At 36.5% G+C, this 20573-nt stretch overlaps 1 protein-coding gene across 1 annotated transcript; it reads left to right on the plus strand.

Moving 5' to 3' along the window:
* Nucleotides 1–1902: 1902 nt before the first annotated feature.
* vapal (VAMP (vesicle-associated membrane protein)-associated protein A, like) lies at nt 1903–18383 on the plus strand. Its single transcript, XM_014977753.2, has 6 exons — nt 1903–2061; nt 13493–13645; nt 14193–14296; nt 15075–15152; nt 15727–15894; nt 17414–18383. The coding sequence occupies exons 1-6, from the start codon at nt 2004–2006 to the stop codon at nt 17576–17578; spliced, it is 726 nt and encodes a 241-aa protein (XP_014833239.1). The 5' UTR covers nt 1903–2003; the 3' UTR covers nt 17579–18383.
* The last annotated feature ends 2190 nt before the right edge of the window (nt 18384–20573 follow it).

The raw sequence follows: 20573 nt of genomic DNA on the forward strand, positions 1-20573 counted from the left end.
ATGCAATTTTACTAGAAGAACATCTTAAAATACGGGAAGTCATTTTATGGAGAAGTCTTGGCTCCCTCTGACGAAACCAGATCAGTCCAGGTGGTTCTGATACATTCAGTGGTTAAGAGGATCAATTGACCACCAGGTAAGCATTGATGTCAAAATAACTAACAGAGCAACTAATGTAGGAGTATTTTCCATGCTGAAGAAAAGCAAAGTTTATAATGGGAGAGGGAAAATGTTGCGTTGTTAGCCGCTTTAGCTCAGTCGATGTCTCCATCCAAGAAGCCACTAAAGCCAAGCAGAACTCCAGTCCAGCTGCAGTGAGGATGAAAAAGGGTGAAATAACGTTATAACAGGGAATAAAGCAAATTTGGTAATTTGCTTTTAATGTGTTCCAGATGCAAAAAGAAAAAGCTCTGATATAAACTTGTTTATTTACTTCTGCCAGGATGTTGGTTGTAATTTTTGTATTTTTATTACAATGTATCATTATCAACACATAAGCATGCATTAGTTTTAAAACCAATAAATAAACTGACTTGTATAAAGCGGGTATACAAGTAAGTGTTGCCCCTCAAAGCAACACTTACTTCCCTACCTGGCCTTCTCTGACTCAACACTTGCTGGTCTCTCCATCCTCATGTTCTGATCGTCTAGCAGCTGGAGGAATCAGTAAGACCTACAAGCCTGTCCTGCTATCCTCCTTTGGCCTGTGACCTACCAGCTTAGTTTTACATTTTACATCTGGAAGAAAATATATATATTTAAGAGTTACATTGCCTCCCCTCATCGACAACACTGATTATGTGCTTGGTAAATAAATAATCTGCACAGTCACTTGACATGTGGTGCAGATTAATGTGGACCTAATAACATTGGTGCAACGATCCACTGTTTCCCCACCTTAGCTTCAATGCTAGTTAAGACAGACACACACACACGGAGGATTACACAACAGTTTTTAACACATATTTCCTCCAGATATATTTGGTATTTTCCACGCTTAATGCAACTCGAAAGAGGTGCGCTGGTTAACGAATTCAACATAAAGACAGGCGAATATTACACAAGCCTATGAACTTTACCTAGTGCTAACATTAGCTAGCACAATATGCTACCGGGGATCACGGCAGACAAAATATGTGACTGTCGTCATAAGTTGAGTAAGATTTCTTCTTTGAAACAGGGTGGAAACTTTAGAAGCTGCTAAACGGTGTAATTTTGTGAAGATTACTTACCATTCACATTCTGTGTCCCGTCACCGAAGCCCTGCAGTTCGGGACAGAGTTCTGAGATCTCAGGGAGTCATCCACTTTAGTCAGCGCTAACCAATCGGAACACGTCTTGCATCGCTCGTTCTTAAGCCAAAAAAATAAAAATAAAAATAAAAAAAAAAAATAGACTCAAAAAAAAAAAAAAAAGACTCAATCAAAAAATTAGTAACTTCAATCAAAAAAAAAAAATCTTTAAAAAAATGTTTCTTAAAAAATATTTTTATGATTAAAAAGTTTTTAAGATTTTTTTTGTTTGACATGATTTTTTTTTTTTTATTGAATACAGATTTTTTTTTGTTTTACATTATTTTTATTTTTTTTTGAATAATTGTGAAACAAATCTAACTCCATACTATTGCATGCTTTGCAAATTATATTTCCAAAATCGATGCCAGGACTTTCTTTTCCTCACAAGCAATGTAAAGCACAAACAGGCCAAGTATGGCGCATTTAATTTATGAGAGTCACATCGGGATATTTGAGCAGTTTTTATCAGATGTTCTAAGTATTTTAGTGTATAACGAGTTTAATGTAGCATAATCTCATCAGTTACCGAGCCACGAGGACGCTGCGCAGGGCTGAGCTTCCAGCGCCTTCAAGTATTTCTACCCACATGCTGCTCCGCTCCGCCGCTAAAACTCCGCCAGCGCTTGACTCACTCCGTGTCAGGGCATCCAGGATTTCCACTTGTCACTCCACCATACCGACAACCAAGTGCATCCCCCTTCAACTAAAATGTCCAAGTTGGACCAGGTCCTAATCCTCGACCCTCCCTCCGACCTAAGATTTAAAGGTAGGATATTCAATATGTCTTGACATGTAAAGTGTCTTGTGTGTGTGTTGTTTTTTTATTACACCCTGGAATGATTTATTTTACGCTGCCTAGTAGGCTAGCAAGCATTCACCGCCATTTTAAGTTAGCTAAGGAAAAAACGACGGGCCTCCACAAGCCTCGGACTCTAGTGACGTGGCTATCCGGCGTAGCGTGCACTTAAACTGGCCTTCACTGATCACCACGTCGTTGGAAATAAACCATCAACAAACTAGTAACGCTTTGAAGGAACCATTGTGTATTGGATGTTAGAGTTTAAAAAACGAAGTTAAAATGAAGACATTGCGTTCTACGTTTGGTGGTGTACATTCAGTTTCTGTTACTATGCAGGTATCACCCAATGTTAGCATTAAAATTATCCAACAGGAGATGACGAGGATCAACATAAACTTTATCAGCAACGCATGGCATTTAGACTAAGACACTAAACGGAGAAATATCTCCATGTTCAACTGATGAAGTGGCTGACTTTTGAATGACAAAATTAGCTGACTGCAACATTATACCGTTTTAGTGGCGCTGGGCTAATATTAGACCGTTTCTCCTAAACCTTTAGCTTATACCAGCTCATTGTAAATGTGTTTAACGGAGATATTGTTACCAGAACCCACTCAATAGGTTCTAAAACCATCCACCATTTGGGTTGCCAGTGATTGCTTTCCTGACTGTGTTAAGGGTCAGTGATGTGTCAGCTAGCCATAGTTAGCTTAGCCTGCTAGCTTTACTATAAGCTGAAGTTAGCACTAGAGTAAAGGGCTATTTCAATGTTTTAGGGACATATTTTAATAGATTTCATCTCACGATATAAAATATCTACACTGATCAAACCTTAACTGGGTACCTTAACAAGTATTCATAAAAATATTTTTGGGGAATTTGTGAAACTCTTACTCTGTTTTTTAATACTTTATGTGGCTTCTTGAATCAACTACTGCTTAAAATTCAATTAAACTACCGTTTATTAAATCCCAGAGAGAAATTAAATATTGTTATAAATCATGTTAGTCAAGGTTCTTCAAAGAGTTGTTGTTGGCAGGAAGGAATTCCTGTAGCAGCCTGTATTACAGCAAGTCTGAAGAAGCCTCTGACTGAAGAGATGTTGTAAAGCGGTTTCAGTTGTCCGTAATTTTCATGATTATTCTTTTGAAGAATCCTTCTTTAGTTTCAGAGCCAACTTTTTTTATCAGATTGGTTAGCTTATTTAAGTTCCGGTTTCATTTGTTGTCATTATGACAACAAATGATGGCAGAAGAGATTACGTACTGCACAACAAATTTATAGAAGAAATGCACCATCTTGTTGGAAAAACTTTAGGATCTTGGCTTTGTCAAGAAGTGCAGGTGTTTATAAGTCAATTTGGGATATGTGAAGCCTTTTATTTTATTTTTAAATAAACTAAAGTATACCATGTCTCATGCTCCCCACTGGTTTTTATGGGGTCTTTTCAAAAAGTTGCAAGAAAGATCTGCCAGTTCTGTTTGGCTTTTTAACACCCCAAACTTATTTGTGAGAGTTTATTTTAATGACTTCAATCCAGTTTTCCGATCAATAATTAGATGTCTGGTTTTCATCACTGGTTGATTGATTTGTTCTTTACTAGGGGAAAAACCTAAAAGGCAGACATTTTGTGGCTTTAGGCGAATTTAGATCAGACCGTTTAAAAAAAATAATTATTGTTAGGCTAGTTATACCTGGAATTGTTTATCTATTTTTTTTTTTTACAAAGGAAGATTCTTTAAAAAAAGGATAATTTTTGTTTTATGTATTGTCACCAGTGATGTCTTTTAATGCAGTCTAAAAATAAATATTCATCAAACTGAGGAGATGTTATGTAAGACACAGTTGATACTGTTGCCTCATTTGTGAAAATATAATTTGTCCAGTATCAAGTTGTTGCTCTTTTGGCCTTTCAACCACTCATAATTGGGTTTAGCTTTAAATCTAATATAGTCAAACACTCTAAAGTTTGACTGAAAAACTCAGTTGATCAAATATTCTGTAAAGACATGGCTTGTGATTCATATAAGTTAGACTTTGTGGTTTTATTTTTGGTAGTTAGACAAACAAAATGCTTACAGAAGTTTTTAACAGATTAGAAATGTCTGAATATTTAGTTTTAATAATGGGTATAGAGTATTTTGGTCTAAGAATAATTCAGTTTAATTATTGCAGTCATAAAGCTGGACCTCTTGTGATGTGATTTTAATGCAGAAATAAAAAGCAATTTGTATGTTTTTACAAATTTGAAAAAAAAAGTTGACTGAATATTAAAGAACAATTTTTAGGTTGGATCTGAAATAAGTTATAATTACTAAGGACAGCATTGAACTCGCATTTCTCTGTCATCACAAATATATAAAATATTTCTCAGGCTTTGTTAGACCATCGTAATTAAACTAGATTTTACATTTTTGCTGATTAAATGCAGTCTACATACCTTTAAAGGCAGTAAAAGAAAACCAAAAAACTTTAAAATACTTAAAATCCACAAATCAGATGCCAACTTCAGTATTTTCCTGTTGATTTATGTTTACCTACATCAGTTCAGTGGAAACAAACCGTCTTTAATTCACATTTCTGAAGCGTTACAACTCTGATGAAGAGGCCATTTCATAAAGTTCAGAGGTCATAGGGATGCAAAACTATTCATCTTTGTATCATAATTCAATCTGACCCAGAATTTCTGGTATTTTTTTCAGTTACTAATCTCTCTCTGCATATGGCAAAGCTGTTTTATTGTTTACGTTTGGGGCTGTTGTCTTAAACTCTAGATTATTGTGTTTTGCTGATCGTTGGAAGAAAATAATGTGACAAATTGTCTCCAAACTTCTCCAAATTGTCTTTTGGAGGAATTAAATATTTCACAGCTCTTCTTCTGAGTTATTTTCCTTTGGATTTCATACAAATGTGACTGGATGCTCAAGTAATCTGTTATACGTCATTAAAATTCATGATTGGTTGGAATACATCAATCCAAACCCTTTGGGTGAATTCACACCAGCCATGTTTAGTCCGCTTTAATTGAACTCTGGTCTGTTTAGAAAGTTCGGTTTGTTTGGGGAAGTGTGAATGCGTAGTCAAACTCTGATTTGGACCAAAAATGCAAACTATTCTGCTTACAAACATCAGTCTTAGTTTTGGTGAAATGAACTCTGGTGCGGTTCGAATGCGTATGTGAACGCCAAAAGTAAGAAGTGGACTACAATCCAGAGCATTCTGGATAAAAACAACCAAAACAAAAATCTGACGCTACTCAATTTTTGTTTATTTTGTGAAGAGGAAGCCTTCTTCATAGGTTTGTGTGTCGGTTTCTTGGTGCAGCGCCACCTCTGGTGAGGAGGGGAGCAGGCTTTTCAAAGTGATTGGTTTATTTAGCACTGCAGTGTGAAAGAGAACCACACCAGATGAAAATGTAACAAATGTTGCAATTTTCTACCAGACTACCAGGTGTGAAAACACGTTAGATCTGAACCGATTGATGATTATTAAACACGACATTTGTAGCCCATTTGTAACTCTTTGAAGCGTATTAATTTCCCTTTAGGATTAATAAAGTATTTTTGAATTTGAATTGAATGTCTAGTCTGATCTCCACATTTTGACTCCAGCTTCTGTTCACTGCCTGTGAAACTCCCATAAGTTTGTGAACGGATGGTTGCTGCAGTTTCTTGCATCTTTTCCTGCCAAACGTTTTCCTTTCACTCAATGTTTTCTTCTGGACATTTGTCCAGTCAGCCGTCTTTCCCATGAACGTTCCCATTTAGAGGCTCAGGGAACATTCGCTTTGGAGTAATTAGCTAATTAGGACGTGTCACACCGAGTTTCCAGTCTTCAAAGTATTCACTTTTTTTTTTTAATGAACTTGGTTATTTTTGCACTTTGAACTGCCTTGTTGCTGAAATGTGCTATACAAATAAAATGTAATTGATTGAATAAGCAGTTAATCAGTTAATCAGACAACAAATCAAAATGAAGGTGATTTCAATTATTTTTTGAAGGGCAATTTTGTTTAGAGACTTCATAATTCATTTTATTTATATTTTGGGTTGTGTGTGGTTTTAATTTCAGTTTTGTTTTTGATTTTATTTTGGATATTTAAAATTTCATTATTTACACAATTACAGTTTATTGGTCTTGAAGAGAGGAAACTTGCTTTACTATGCAATAGTGAATATTTTACTTAAACTGTTTGGAAACATTATAGCAGTCACAATAATTCCTGGGACAATTTATCAAACCTTATTATGACAGGTTTACTTGTAATCATGATTATTTTTAACCTTTTGTTTAAAAAAAAACAATTTTTTAAATCTTGCGTACAAAATGTACAGTTTTGGCTTAATTACGGCTCTGAATATGTTGTTGTTTAATCAAATAGGCTCTTTTATACTTCTTTTAACGATTAATTGATTCCTAAATTAATTGACAATTATTTCAATAATCGATTAATCACAATAATCGTTTCAGCCCTAACTGTAAAACATCTTGTTTTGTCTGTTGCAGTTTGATTATCTGGTTACCCAAAATGTTGCTAAATAAAAAAATTTAAAAGAGATGAAAGTTTTTCCAGTGCTAATTTAGTCACACTGGTTCCAACTGGGTAGCAACTAGACTTCCTTGTTTAATCTAAATAATTTGTTACTTTCTGTGGGTTTTTCATAACTAATGTTTAAAAAGTGTTTTGGTTTTTTAATATTTTGTTGTCTGATAACTTAATTTAGCTGCTCCTCTTGAAGCTATGAAGCTTTCCTTTTCCCAAACCTTTAAAACAATCATAAGTGTTTCTGTGGGTTTGAGTTTTAAACACCATCAGTCTGGGTCTTTCAGAAAGCACCAAAGAGTTAAATCCCAATACCATAAACAAAGGTTTGTGCCTCAGCTGAACCTTATATTGAGAATTAGCCAGCTGACGGAAACATGGAGCATAATCTCATAAAGGACCACCATATTTCACCTTGTTTAAGAAATTCAGCTTTAATTCAACTTATTCTGATAACTGATCGGTCACAGGGTTTTATTTTCCTCATCAGATCAACCTTTCACTGTAAATTTAAATGGATGAAGACCTAAATTGCATTGGTATGACATAGAAATTTTTATGCTTTTTTTTTTTAAAGTACCATTCTGCCACACTATCTTGCATGTAAGGAAGTAGGGCTAAAAGCAGAAGTTTGGGTCTTTAAAGTTGCTCTTAATGGATTAATGAGTGGGAGAAATGTAATCTGCATGTTCTTCCAGAGAAGAAGAAGTAATAATCTTCTTCTATGGTGCATTGGCGCATCCTCACTGTGTGTGAGTCAAATGTTGTGGAGAATTTAGTGGATCTTTGCAAATAAACGTCCCTTCTGGCATTGTGTAACCCGACTATGAGCCAACCAGTGACATGCGGTCAGGGGAGGCAGGTGAGGCAGAGCCTCACCTGTCATCATGGAAAAATAATATATAATAATAAAACCATTTATATTGCTATTTTCACCCTGTGGTTTGTACTATAAAGTACCTATTTTTTACTCAGCTTAACCAATTCTGATGATTTTTTTCTTCAAAATCGCTGGATTTTTTGCATTTTCCCATTCAAATGCCGGTGAGGCAGCAGCGAGCTGAGCCTCACCTGGGATTGTGCAACCTTTCGCGAACTGCACTGGCTGCCGTTCTATGGGAGCAAGTTCGTCCTGTTTGTACGCCGGCAATGAAATGGCTAAAAAACATTTAATATATGGACTGATTTTCCATAATTTGGCTTATGTATATAATGTACAGTGTGTTTTTTGTCACTAACTGTGTTTGTATCGTGTTTTGTGTGCGGAGGAGCGATCAGAAACGGCAGAGAACAGACTCCAGGGGAGGCAGGCAGTTCTCTTGCCTCATGGCAGGGGGCGCTCATGATCCCAGATATTCTGACTGCACAACTGCAGAGTAAGACACAGTGAGCTAGCCATGGAGCTAGCCATGGAGCTAGCCATACAGTAAATAAGTCAAGTACAGCGATAAATTTGTTTTCTCCTCTCTTCCGACGTCAACACGAAAGACTACATTTCTACATTTAAACAGTTTTCTAAAGTGGATTTTCATTTGAAGCAGGAGAAAATAACTAAAGGAAGACCAACACCGGAGCTGAAAGTTTTGCTTCGAGACAGTTTGATGATTCTTAAACGGAGTAGAAAAGACATGCTGAGGATAGACTTGGCTTTGGATGAACGGATATTTTTGTGCAGAATTAGCGGTGCATGGATTTCATTGATAGATAAAGGTAAGACAGCAATAAGATGTTTTTGTTTAGTTTTTTTATGAAATGTGCGTTTTGTGGGCTACTGTTTGTATGTCTAAATAATTCAGTAAAGTAGAAGCGGTAGTTAATCTACCACAGAAATTATTTATTAATAAAACATTAAACCTAAAACATACTACAACAACAGACTGAATGTTCTGTTCTGTGTGCAAAACTCTTGAATGTTTTTTGGTGTTAAATCCTAAAACATGAAGTGGCATTGTTGTCAGTTGCTATGGCAACGAGTCTGCGTAGTTTGACGAATACAGATCACTTTGCTGTGGATCATACCAAGAAATCAATACCTACATTTCTAAGTTTCACTGAGTTAACGCGGCTATGAATGACATGTAGAAGATTAGTCTTTTTGCCCTCCAGCGTTGTATGCATGCTCGAAATTTCCGTACGTCCAATAACATGCATGGTGTCTAAGTCATAAGTCAGTACCTCACCAGCAATGAACCTCACCGCACGTCACTGGAACCAACTCTAATTAAATTATTTAGCTGCCGTAATCTAATTCAAACGGTAAATTGAAAACGAAACAATTACATCATTTAGAGTTCCTTTTTTTATTATTATTTTATTTGGGTATCACGGATGAAAATGAAATGATTCCTGTCGGACGTTGAGGAGCAGCGTTATAAACTATCCATGTCGTCGTCTTCTGCTGTTGCAGAGACCGAGCTAAATTGGTCTGTGTATGTGAGACCTGGACTGTTTTTGGAGGCTCTCTTGGGATTCCTCCAGCAAAGCAACCAGGGCAGCCCTCCTCTCCTTGGCTGGTATTTTTAGAGTAGGACGGGCCTGGGGGACCCTATGCCCAGCAAACTTGCAGAGAGATGGGAAAAGATGGAGCTGGCAGAGTTTTGAGGAAGAGGTGGCATCTTTCTGAGCTGGTTTATTTTATGCTTACAGTGTATAAAACGCAGAAACTGTTCTTTTAGACTTAATTCTACTTAATGGATTGTTGTACAAACTTGCATCCAATGGTTTAGTGACTGATTTTAAAGAGGAATGTATTATCCAAAATTCACTTTTTTGTATGTTTTTATACTTCCGTTTGGGTTGTATATTTCTTCTAAAAACACCCCAAGTGCCTAAAAACAAAAACATCCAACCGTTTTCTGGCAATAAGCTAATGTTTTTTATGTTTTTTTTCGGTGTCTGGAAAGTGAGCCGTTTCAAAAACCACTTGATAAGTTAGAATCAACAAGCTATGTGGCGTTACCTAGCAACCCCAGCTGAGTTCCACCCGTCACCTAGCAACCCAAGCAGCGCTCCAGCACGTTTGGTCAGCTGGTTTTACCATGGTGTATAAACGCTGCTGGAAAGGACAAGTGTTTAGTTGATGACTTAACTTGTAGAGATACAGACACCTGTTAAGGAAAGCCGTTACCATGGAAACGGATTTAAATCCTATACGATTCAGCTCCCATCTGTCACCTAAAGTCTCTACTTCCACACAGATGGCTAGTTCAGACTTGTAGCGCTAGCTTAGCAGAATTTCAAACCGCCTGCACATTATTGACATCACGCTGCTTTCAAAGAGTGTGGGAAATTTAAATATTGTCATAGAATCAAATATTTTAAACAAAAATTATAGAGATGCACACATCAGATTTTTAATTGAATGATTATTTGATGCACATTTACAACTGAGAAAAATGGTAAAAATAATCCCAACAATATGGCAGTTTAATATACATAATACTGGAAATATTTGAATAATCAGAAATGTATTTCACAAAGTTCCCAGTAACTTTTTCACCTGGATAATCTGTTTTCACCTGGTTAATCTGGTTTTACACTGGCAAAAGCCGTGGAAAAGAGGTTTTAAAAGATATGCGGAAAACCCGTCCTGGTTCCTGGAAAAGTTTCCTGGAGTGGGAAACGCTCTTCAAGTCTGGATTTTATTTAATTTTTTTTATGTCTTCCTTGAAGATGATTATCTCTGTCATTCTTCGGTCATGAAACACATTCTTTGTTTTTGTTTGTTTTTCTTAATTTGGACCAATATCTTGCCCTTTCCCAGATGATCGTAATAAAATTAACGACTCTCCTCGTTCCAAAAGTTAAAGTTCAGTTACTCGTCAGCTGAAAGAGATTAATAATATGAGTAGTTTTCCATTAAAATGTTTCACCTGTTGAAACAAGGAGGGTTCACCAACAATCGCTCTGAATTTATGACTTCGCACAACAAGATGAGATAGATTGACTTTAAGGAAGTTACTCTTATTTATTAAGACTTCCTTCACTGCAGCTGCACGTAACAAAGCTCTAGACGGACGAACTGAACAACCCGTCCGTTTTAAGGTTTTTCAAGTTTAAAGGAATGTTTTTTATGCTGCACCTGTCTTTGAAACAATTCCCCAGTCATGAGTGTAACTGCGTTTAGCTAGGTGGAGTCAGGCAGTCATGCAACGCTGCTTATCTCTCTTGGCCTTCATTCACTCCTTTTATGTGTAACAGTGGAGTTTGCTTAACAACAAGTGTTTGGTTATGGCTTTGTCATCTTTTGTTTCTTTAAATAGCATTACTTTGATATTTTTAAGGTTTTATTTATAGTACTCCACTTAATATGGATTAAATGAATGAAATCTTTTAACATGGCGAGTTATTTTAATTCAGAATAGACATTAATATTGGTACTAGAGCTGAAATTATTAATTTTGTGACAAAAAAGCCTAATTAATGAAAATAAACAACTAATTTAGTGATCAGTGAATTGTTAACTGGTGTATAGAGACTCAAAAAAGGCAATTTGTTGAAAGAACAAAGATAAAACGTTAATCTGTAAATATGTTCAGCCCAGAGCTCCTCCATTGGTTCCAATTCTGTAAAAAAAACAAAAATAAATCACATTAAGCATCTTTTGCTATCTGATTAATCGGCTAATCAAAAAAATAATCACCAGATCAGCGCTACACTATTGATAAGCCAATACAGTGTTCATTCTATGTTATTGCATTATAGGCAACAAAATGTTTTATTTAAAAAGATAATTGAATTGTTTTATTTGCATATTTTATTATATTTCTAATGCATATAAAGGTTTGAGAAAATTAATGATCATTTAGTAATCAGAATAATCGATTACTAAAACAATCGTGAGTTGGTGGTAAAATTTGATTGTGAGACAGAATGAATCGTTTCTGAGATTATGGAATCAACATTTTATTGGATTGCGACGTGGTGCCTTTCAGTGAGAGACTTTATAAGTTTGTAATTTTAATTTTCAGCCATTGTTTACGTAAAAATTTACCCGCGTTTTGCTTTTTCTGGCGCAGAATTATGACGCACATCTCACATTAGTGACGTTGATAAAATGCGACATTCAGACGCTTTGAAAAGAAGCGGATACGTATCTGATTTAGTACCACATGTAGAAGTGGCTAAAATTTATTTTGTTTTTGAGTGAAAAGACTGAAATTGGGTCGCTCAGACTGCCATAAAAAATCTTATGGGTCACATTTAGGCAAAGAAATTGGATTCAAGTGTCATTTTCTCAAGTTTCTTCTCATCACATGCCTATTTACTGTAGCTCTTAGCTCCAGATTGCCTTAAGCTGCAAATGTAAGTCTTCTGGAAAGTTAAATAAAGGTGTTTTAGAACTCAATGCTTCTTTTAATAAAGTTATTTAAGAGCAACATCCTGTTCTCTGCAGCCAAAATATTACCAGATGTGAGACGAGAACAGTATGGATTCTCACATACTGACGATCGCTCATGACTTTAAATATCCCAGATTAATCTTGTTCCTGAAGGCTCAGTTCTCTTTGTTGGCGCTGAAAACTGCGCTGAGAAGTAAATGATAAATTAAGGTAAAGGCTGCAACCACTGAGAATATTTTTGGAATAAGCTAACCCTGCACAATTCGCCTGCAGATTACTTTTATTTAGTCTTTATCCCTGCTTTGTGTATCCAAACCTTTGCCCTCTGCATAAACCCCTATTTCTCAATTTCAAACAAGATTTGGATGGTTTGAAAATATTTCAGGATGTAAAATCAAAAGCTTTTCCCCGACCCAGATACCATGCTGTCATAAGATGTGCTTTCTGTGCAGCCTCCCAAACTAATTGGCCCAGATTGAGTTTGTTGTACCTCTGACTTGGCGACCACTGGTGTTTTTGACATGGCATTGATGATGAAAGCAACATGTGCTGACCCTGGTTAAGGCTCTAATTTGAAGCCAGCGCTGTCACAAGATGGAGATCTGTTGTGTAACGACTGATCAACTGATAAAAGACCTGACGGGGCGAAGGACTCCCGTTTCCAATATCATCACGGGACGTCTATATGAAATTATCTGTCTGGGAGGGGGCTGACAGTAATTGATTCAGGTGGTTTGTTGGATCTCATCTGCAGGAAGTCGTCGCTGTTTATCAATCTGTGCTATAACCTATTTGATTAGAAGATGTATATATATATTCCACCAATATTGGCTGAGAGAAATTGACCTGCCAAAGTGTTTCCTCTGCCTACATTTCCCAGAATGCTGAATCTACTGATATTGATCATGTGTATATTGCGCTATATTTGTGTGTGTATATATATATATATATATATATATATATATATATATATATATATATATATATATATATATATATATGTGTGTGTGTGTGTGTTGATTTATTGTCCAATAAATCTATTAGTTTGTGTTTATTCTTTTAAAAAAATGTGAAAAACTCAGGTGTTTGTGTGATTTGAGCCTCGTTTAATATCACCAGCACTAAACAGTTTCTTCTGTTTCAAACTTTCTAGTTCTCTTTCTTTTTATTTATTTAATCGCCTCTAATGCGAGACGCTGCAGTCTAGCTTCAAGTTAAGAAGCCGGCTATTCAATAAGGCCTTTTAATTGCGTCTGTCTAATTGAGTTGCTTTTTCCACTTTTCTGTTAATCTTTTTAAAGTCTCTTTTGAACCTTGGAAACCAAACACTGCAGGCCTTTTGTTGTTTCAGTTACGATCTGAAATAAAGTGAACGATTTGCTTTCAGTTGACTTCGTAGAATATTACACGCGTTTTGCAATTTAACGCATGAGCAGATTGTTTGTGTCAGGTGTGTGTTGCATTGAATACAGAAGCAGCAACCCATCTGTGTGTGTGTGTGTGTGTATCAGGTCCATTCACAGATGTCGTCACCGCTAACCTCAAACTGAAGAACCCATCGGATAGACGAGTATGTTTCAAAGTGAAGACGACGGCGCCTCGCAGGTACTGCGTACGGCCAAACAGCGGCGTCATCGACCCAGGTGCAACGGTCAACATCTCTGGTAAGAAAATACAATACATTTCTGCCATTGAAAAACGATTTTTAAAAGTTTGTTTTCCTTCCAAAAACGTCCTGTTTACTCTTGGTCAGTACCAGAATACTACAGGTTACAAATTATCCCTTATTTTTTTGGATAAATTCTAAAACAAATGTGTTTTCCTGTCCATTCATACTGTGTATGAATGAATTAAAACCTCTATATAGCTCAGTTTCATTTAGCATTTAAGCCCAAAAGTTATCCAAGGAAGCCCAGTTGATGACGTTAAATCATTTATTGCAATCTTTACTTGAACACTGAAATTTAGTTATTTCAGTGTTTATTTTCATTTCATCCTAAGCAAGCATGAAAGATTGCAGTAAAGGAACAACCCCATTGAAACGGGAGAAAAACTCCAAACACAGGGAAACTACTGAAGCACTGAACAGATTAACTCCTAACCCTTCTCTGATTGTTTAAAACATTTGCTCTGTGTTTTTGTTTTACTCAAAATATATTTAATATTCTTTTATTTTTTATTTATTTTATCTATTTACTCTCTTCTTCACAGTTATGCTACAACCCTTTGACTATGACCCCAATGAAAAAAGTAAACACAAATTTATGGTTCAGACGATTTTCGTCCCATCAAATGCTGCTGACAACGACACCGTGGTAAGTATTTATTAGTTTTTCATTTTCAGTGAAATGTTTCCAGTGTGTGCTGAAATATCAAATATAATTCTGATTATTATTAACATTATTTGTTAAATTTGTTAAATAATAAACAGAGGGATAGTTTTTCTGGCTGAAACAGAAACTATTTTTACATCTTATGATTTAAATGTCCATATTTTGGCTCATTATTTCTCTTTATATTAGTACTATTGTTATGTTTGATTGTTTTTATGTTTTTTTTATCTGGTTTATGTAATTGCATAAGTAATGTTGAACAAATTGCATGAAATAAGTTAAATCTACGAGTCCGATCAATACATTTATATTCAACAATAAATTAAGAACAATTATTCATGTGGGGGAATCGCATTCAGATATTTTTTCTTATATTGTTCAACTCTCTAGATTGCCTTAAAAACAAATAAATATTAAAAGTAAAATGTATTTTTTATTAGTTTCTTGGGTAAAATCTAGATTTGATCAGTTTGATTTAGATGTGTCCCCCATTTGTCCAACAGGGGGCAGCAGACACTTAGCAACACAACTAAACAAGCTTTTATTTCTTTTTAAATACAAGCTGTTACTGTTTACATATTTAGGAGAGTAAGGGCAACGCTGCATCAGTTTAGTAAGTAAAAATATGCATGTTGTGAGTTTTTGTTGAGTTTCAAGGTTTGAGATTACATTTACGTTTGTTTTGTGTGTGGATGGAGGGAAAAATAAATCCGTCTGGATGCAGTTTGAATTAACAAATGACGTGTTTCTGATCCGTCAGTGGAAAGATGCAAAACCCGAAGATCTCATGGATTCCAAGCTGAGATGCGTCTTCGAGTTGCCCTCTGAAAACGAAGTGGTGAGAGATTTCTTGATTGAGAATTTTTGTTTTCATTCTGACCAACAGAAACACATAAAAGTGTGTCTAATGTCGTACACACCCATTCACTTTTATATCTTAAAGTTTAACAGGAACAAAAACTACTGGATGCGTTTTACTAGAAGCTTTTCACACACAGAGAATGTACTCATGGTTTTGCTTTTTATTTTTACTTAATGATAAAATATTAGATGTATGTAAAAATATAAGTAGTCTTTGAATGTTTTTATATTCTTGAGTCATTTAACATTTGAAACAAGTTTTAATTTGACTCTGATGTAAAAGTTGCAGGCAACTGGATCAAAGTCGAAGCAAATTTGTATTACTGTCGTAATAAATCATCATAAACTAAACTAATATTGTAATATCAGAATGTGAGAAAGTTCAAGGGATGTGAATATTTTTGCAAGCTGCTTTAACGATTTTTTTAAATCAAAAAAGAGAAACTCTGACAAAGCCGCCTTCCTGTGGCGTATCGGTAGGATCTAACGGGTCGAGTCTGGCCATGCTGGATTTGTTCTCAGTCATGCTTTTCCTCCTCCCTGTGGGGCAGAACGACGTGGAAGCGACGCGAGCGGCCCCGGTGATGAACTCCCTGAAGTCTGAGCCGACGGCTGCGGCCGCCGCGGGAGACGACACGGACTCGAAGAAGCTGGTGGAGAAGTGCAAGAGGCTGCAGTCGGAGATAAACAAGCTCAGCGAGGAAAACAGGCAACTGAAGGTCAGACATGTTGGAAAGACTTTAGAAAACCTGTTTATAAAGGTTAGCCACATACCAAGACAAAGGTAAAGTCACAGCTGATTGAGAAGCAGAATAACAGAAGTTCACACCACAGTTAGTCACTGGGTGTGTCCGTTATGCTAAGAACCTACAGAACCGGCTGCTGGAGATGAAGTCTGTATGCTTTAAAAACTGGCGGAGGATGGAGGCTTCAATCTGGAAAAGTTTTTCTCCAATAAACAGCGGGAATCCTGGTCGCATCATCAGGTTCTAAATGGCAGAGTTTCTGCAGGTTTCATCAACCCACATTTAAGATTTTTAATGGCAATCTGGATCAGATTTAAGACCTGCATCATGACTTCTCCTCTAATAGCACATTCACCAGCCAGTACATGATGTTGATTGACAGCACTAAGACCCGCCTCCTGGCTCTGATTGGTTGTTTCTAGTTAGTTCTGGGAGAAGGCAGAGAAGGTCAAATTTTTCAGATTTTCTCTCATGCTATTCTGTCACAACCTGGTCAGTTTTAACAAATAAGCCCTGCAGCTTTAAGGATGTTATAGCGTTAGTAAACTATTAATAAAGGGACAATGTTCAGCTTAAACGTAATTAGATGCTGCAACAGATTGTAGCATAAGATAATTAACGTGTTTTGACGTTTAGTTGGTTCCTGGTGCTCTAATGCTGCATTCAGACCGATGGCAATTTGAGTGTCTGGTTTACATTCAAAGTCTATGTGGACGCGCTGAAGCGTTTCAAGTGTTTGACACGTGTTGACCAATCAGAGAGACTCCCTATGTGGCGTAGTGGCCTGTAGTTATTGTCAGGAGATGCAGGCACTGATGCGGGTCAGCAGGTCGTCATATGGATAGGGTGAGACGAAAACAGCGCTGAAGTGACCCTCGTCACCTCTGAGTTATCTGGTAAATTCAAAGATGGCGACATCCTGTTTATTTCAGTAAATAAAACCAAGAAACTCTCAATATTTCATCCGCCATTGTTGAAAGTAACTGGGAGAGGAAAAAAAGGCAAGAGGCTCCAACGTGCGTCAAGCCGTTATTTGTTCAATAAACATTGAACACAAAATGTTAAGCAAAAACATTTGGGGAGCCTCTGTTATGATTACAGAAGCTTTTGGTGCCGCTCTCTCAAATGCATCTTCCGTTGTTCAGATCAACCAGGGAGAGGGGGGGAAAAAGGCAAGAGGCTCCAATGCACTTCGAGCTGCTATCAGCTGTTACTGTTGTTTATTCAATAAACATTGAACCCAAAATGTTAAGCAAAAACATCTGAGGAGCCTGTGATTACAGAAGCTTTTGGTGCCGCTCTCTCAATTTCATCCACCATTGTACAAAGAGACAGGCAATAGAAAACAACGGCTCTTTCCAACGAGCGTCACCAGCAAAATATCAAGTGTCAACTCGAAGCGTCGGATGCCTTCGGTCTCTTCGCAGCATTACGACGCATCAGATCGCGGTCGCTAACGTATTGATGGTTGGGGTTTGGTTGCTTCTTGCAGGACGAGGGAGTGAGGATGAGAAAGATGCAACAGCGCCCAGACCACATGACATCAAACTCAACCAACATCGTCGGCCGAGAAACCAGCGCCGCCTTCCTGCCCTCACTCCTCGTCGTCATAGCAGCCATCTTCATCGGATTTTTCTTCGGGAAGTTCATCTTGTAGACTGGTATCGTGTACGCTGGCCATGTCCCTTCGCTCCGGCTCCAAAAAGAAAAAAGAAAACAAACAAAAAAATCGACGACGACGACAACGAGGCCTGGAAGAGGAAGAAGTCTTTCTGTTGACTTTGCCATATCATCGGTTGTGTGGCCTACAGTGAACGCATCTGTACAGCTTCATCCAAAGGCGTCGCCTTTTTACAATGTCGCACACTTATTGAGCCCAGAGTTCACTAAAAAAAACAACAAAATTAATCCCTTCTTGTTTTTTTGTTTGTTTTTTTTGTTGTTTTTTCAGTTTTTGATTAATGGGTTTGCAGGTAATTTGGTGGGACAATGGAAAGATGGATCACGGAAAAACGGGGAACCATTGGGAAGAAGCAGTCCAGTTTTTGTTCCTTCCTTTATTTCTCTTTCTTTTTTCTCTCTTTCTCTGTGTGCTTTTAATAGGAGTTCAAAGAAATGCTAGGCGTCTTGTAAATGTTATTTTAAATCCTTCCAAACAAAAACATGGACAGAACCGCCATTCAAACGTTGCTGGACTGCCTCTGAAGTAAATTTGTTTGTAATTTCTTCTTTTTTTTTTGTTGTTGTTGGAATGTTCAGATCCAGCTGGGGAAATCGGTGCCTCGTTATGTGCATTTGTCCTGTCCTTTTCCTCACAATTCAGAACTATTATTATATTATTATTAATAAACATTATTCACATTTATTCCTTCTGAGGCAAGTATTGACTGAAATGAGGTTTCCATTTTTAAAATTATCTCCCATGGTATTAATCATTGACCAAATAAAATTGAAAAAATGTGGTTTTCATAGCCATCTTTTGCCTTTTTCACTTCCAGAAACTTTACTGTCATTTATAGTTTAAGTAGATATCAACACATATTTAAAATTAACATTCTTTAACTTGTCTTAAATGATGGAATATTGGTTCCGTTGTACATTTACACCAAAAACATTTGGAAATTTTGAGATTAATTTAACTTATTTACAAGAAAAAAACTTCTAAAGTCTGAAATTGCTGTGGGAACTACAGCGGAAGTCGTTGCTAGGTAACCAAAGAGTGAGCGAGACGCATTGATTCCACCAACCTGGATTGGCTAAAGTGTGAGGGTTTGAGTGGGTCAAGCCATACATTTCCCAGAATGCTGTGCAGTTCTGGTTCGGAGTTCAATGAAATTATTGAACATTTTATTGTATTAACGTATTATCTATTGACATTGATTTCATGTCTATATATATATTATTGTCTAGTGCTATTGTGGCAAATCAATTAAGTAATCGTCTGAATAATCCAAGTAATGATTAAAAGATTGCTAAATTTGTAGACTCAAAAAAGGTCAGTAATTAACAGTAATTAAGCCAGATTTAAAAGTAGGCTAAAGTGGTTAAATGAAAAATCTGCCTCTTTTACTGATAAAATAATCTATTTACTAAAATGATTAGTTTCAGCGCTAGATTAAAAACATAAAATTACATATTAAAACGTTTTTAGTGCAAGACATTTTCCAGGTGAACATTTTCCTTGAGGATCCACTGGAATGGAGATGGAGAGGAAGAATCTGCTTTGCGTCTGGACCCGGGAAATGTTCCGATACAGGAACAGAACCTGGGTAGTGTTCTGTGTGCTCACGGAGTTAAAAGTTCAAACTAGAGATCCAATAACTTGAGTGACACTGAGTTTGTAGAACAGTATTGGGTGTAAAGTTGCACAGCAACAAATTAATATTTTGGCTTATTTAGCCTGTCGTAAAGAAAAAATGCAAGTGTTCATTTTTCAAAGTCACATTTTCAACATATTAGTTCTACATTTATAACTATTACAAAATATTAAATATTTAGTTTCTAAGCTATGCATTTTGTTCCCAAATAAATATTTATTTTAACTATTTAGTCCCAAATTAAATCTTTATTTTTCAAAAGTAGTATCTAATTTTCAAACCAGACCTAAATATTTAGTTTGCTAACTAAATATGTATGTTGCTAGCTAAATATTAAGCAAGGAAGTTAAATATTTGGCTTGCTAGCTAAATATTTAGTTTGCAGTTACTACGCTAAATATTTAGCAAAGAAGCTAAATGTTTGGCTTGCTAGCTAAATATTTAGGTGCCTAGCTAAATATTTAGCTTGGTAGTTACAAGCTAAATATTTAGCAAGAAAGCTAAATATTTGACTTACTACCTATTTATATTGCTAGCTAAATGTTTAGCTCATAACCAAATGCTTAGCTCCTAGCTAAATTTAGCTGATACCCAAATATTTGGTTTTGGAAAATAAATGTTTGGATATAAGAACATTGACATAAATATATTAATATGGTGAAAATATGACTTTGAAAATGAACACCCAATGTTTTTCTTTATGAAAGGCTAAATAAGCCAAATTATTGCTACATATATAATCTTTACAAAAGCTGATCGAAAAGTGAAGTTCAAACATTATTTACTTCAAGCACAAACCGAAAGGTTTGGTTTAATCTGCTGTGGGAAAATGTTAAAACTAAAGTGACCCAACTATCCAGAACCAAAGCTCGGGTTCTGCTGATATTTCCTATCAGATCTGTTGGAGATTAACCGAGGCAGTTCCATGTTTCCAGCTCATTATGACGTTCTGCGTGACGGAGTCTGTTATGGTAAATTCAGCCAGATAACGAGCTGAAATTAGCTCTCTTTACGACGTTCCCGTTTCCCACACAAACGTTGAATCGTTTTATCAAAGCCTGAAGTTGAGGTGATTCCACGGAGATGGGATCGTGGGAAATGAAATGTTGACTTTTTCCTCTTGGCAGTAGAGCTGAATATTAAACTCTGTTTGGTCCAAAATGAACGGCGTAGAAAAGGCTGGCAGTGTTTCCACGCTGTTGATAAGCAGTCAAATAGAACTGCTTATCAACACTTTCTGAAGTTTATTTTGTTTATTTTAGTAACTAAACACTGGACCAGCTCTACACCCTCAGCAGGGTCCTGGAGGGTGCATGGGAGTTCGCCCAACCGGTC

This window comes from Poecilia mexicana, unplaced genomic scaffold, assembly GCF_051168715.1.
Source record: "Poecilia mexicana isolate PSO_F unplaced genomic scaffold, ASM5116871v1 scaffold_17, whole genome shotgun sequence".
NCBI lineage: Eukaryota > Metazoa > Chordata > Actinopteri > Cyprinodontiformes > Poeciliidae > Poecilia > Poecilia mexicana.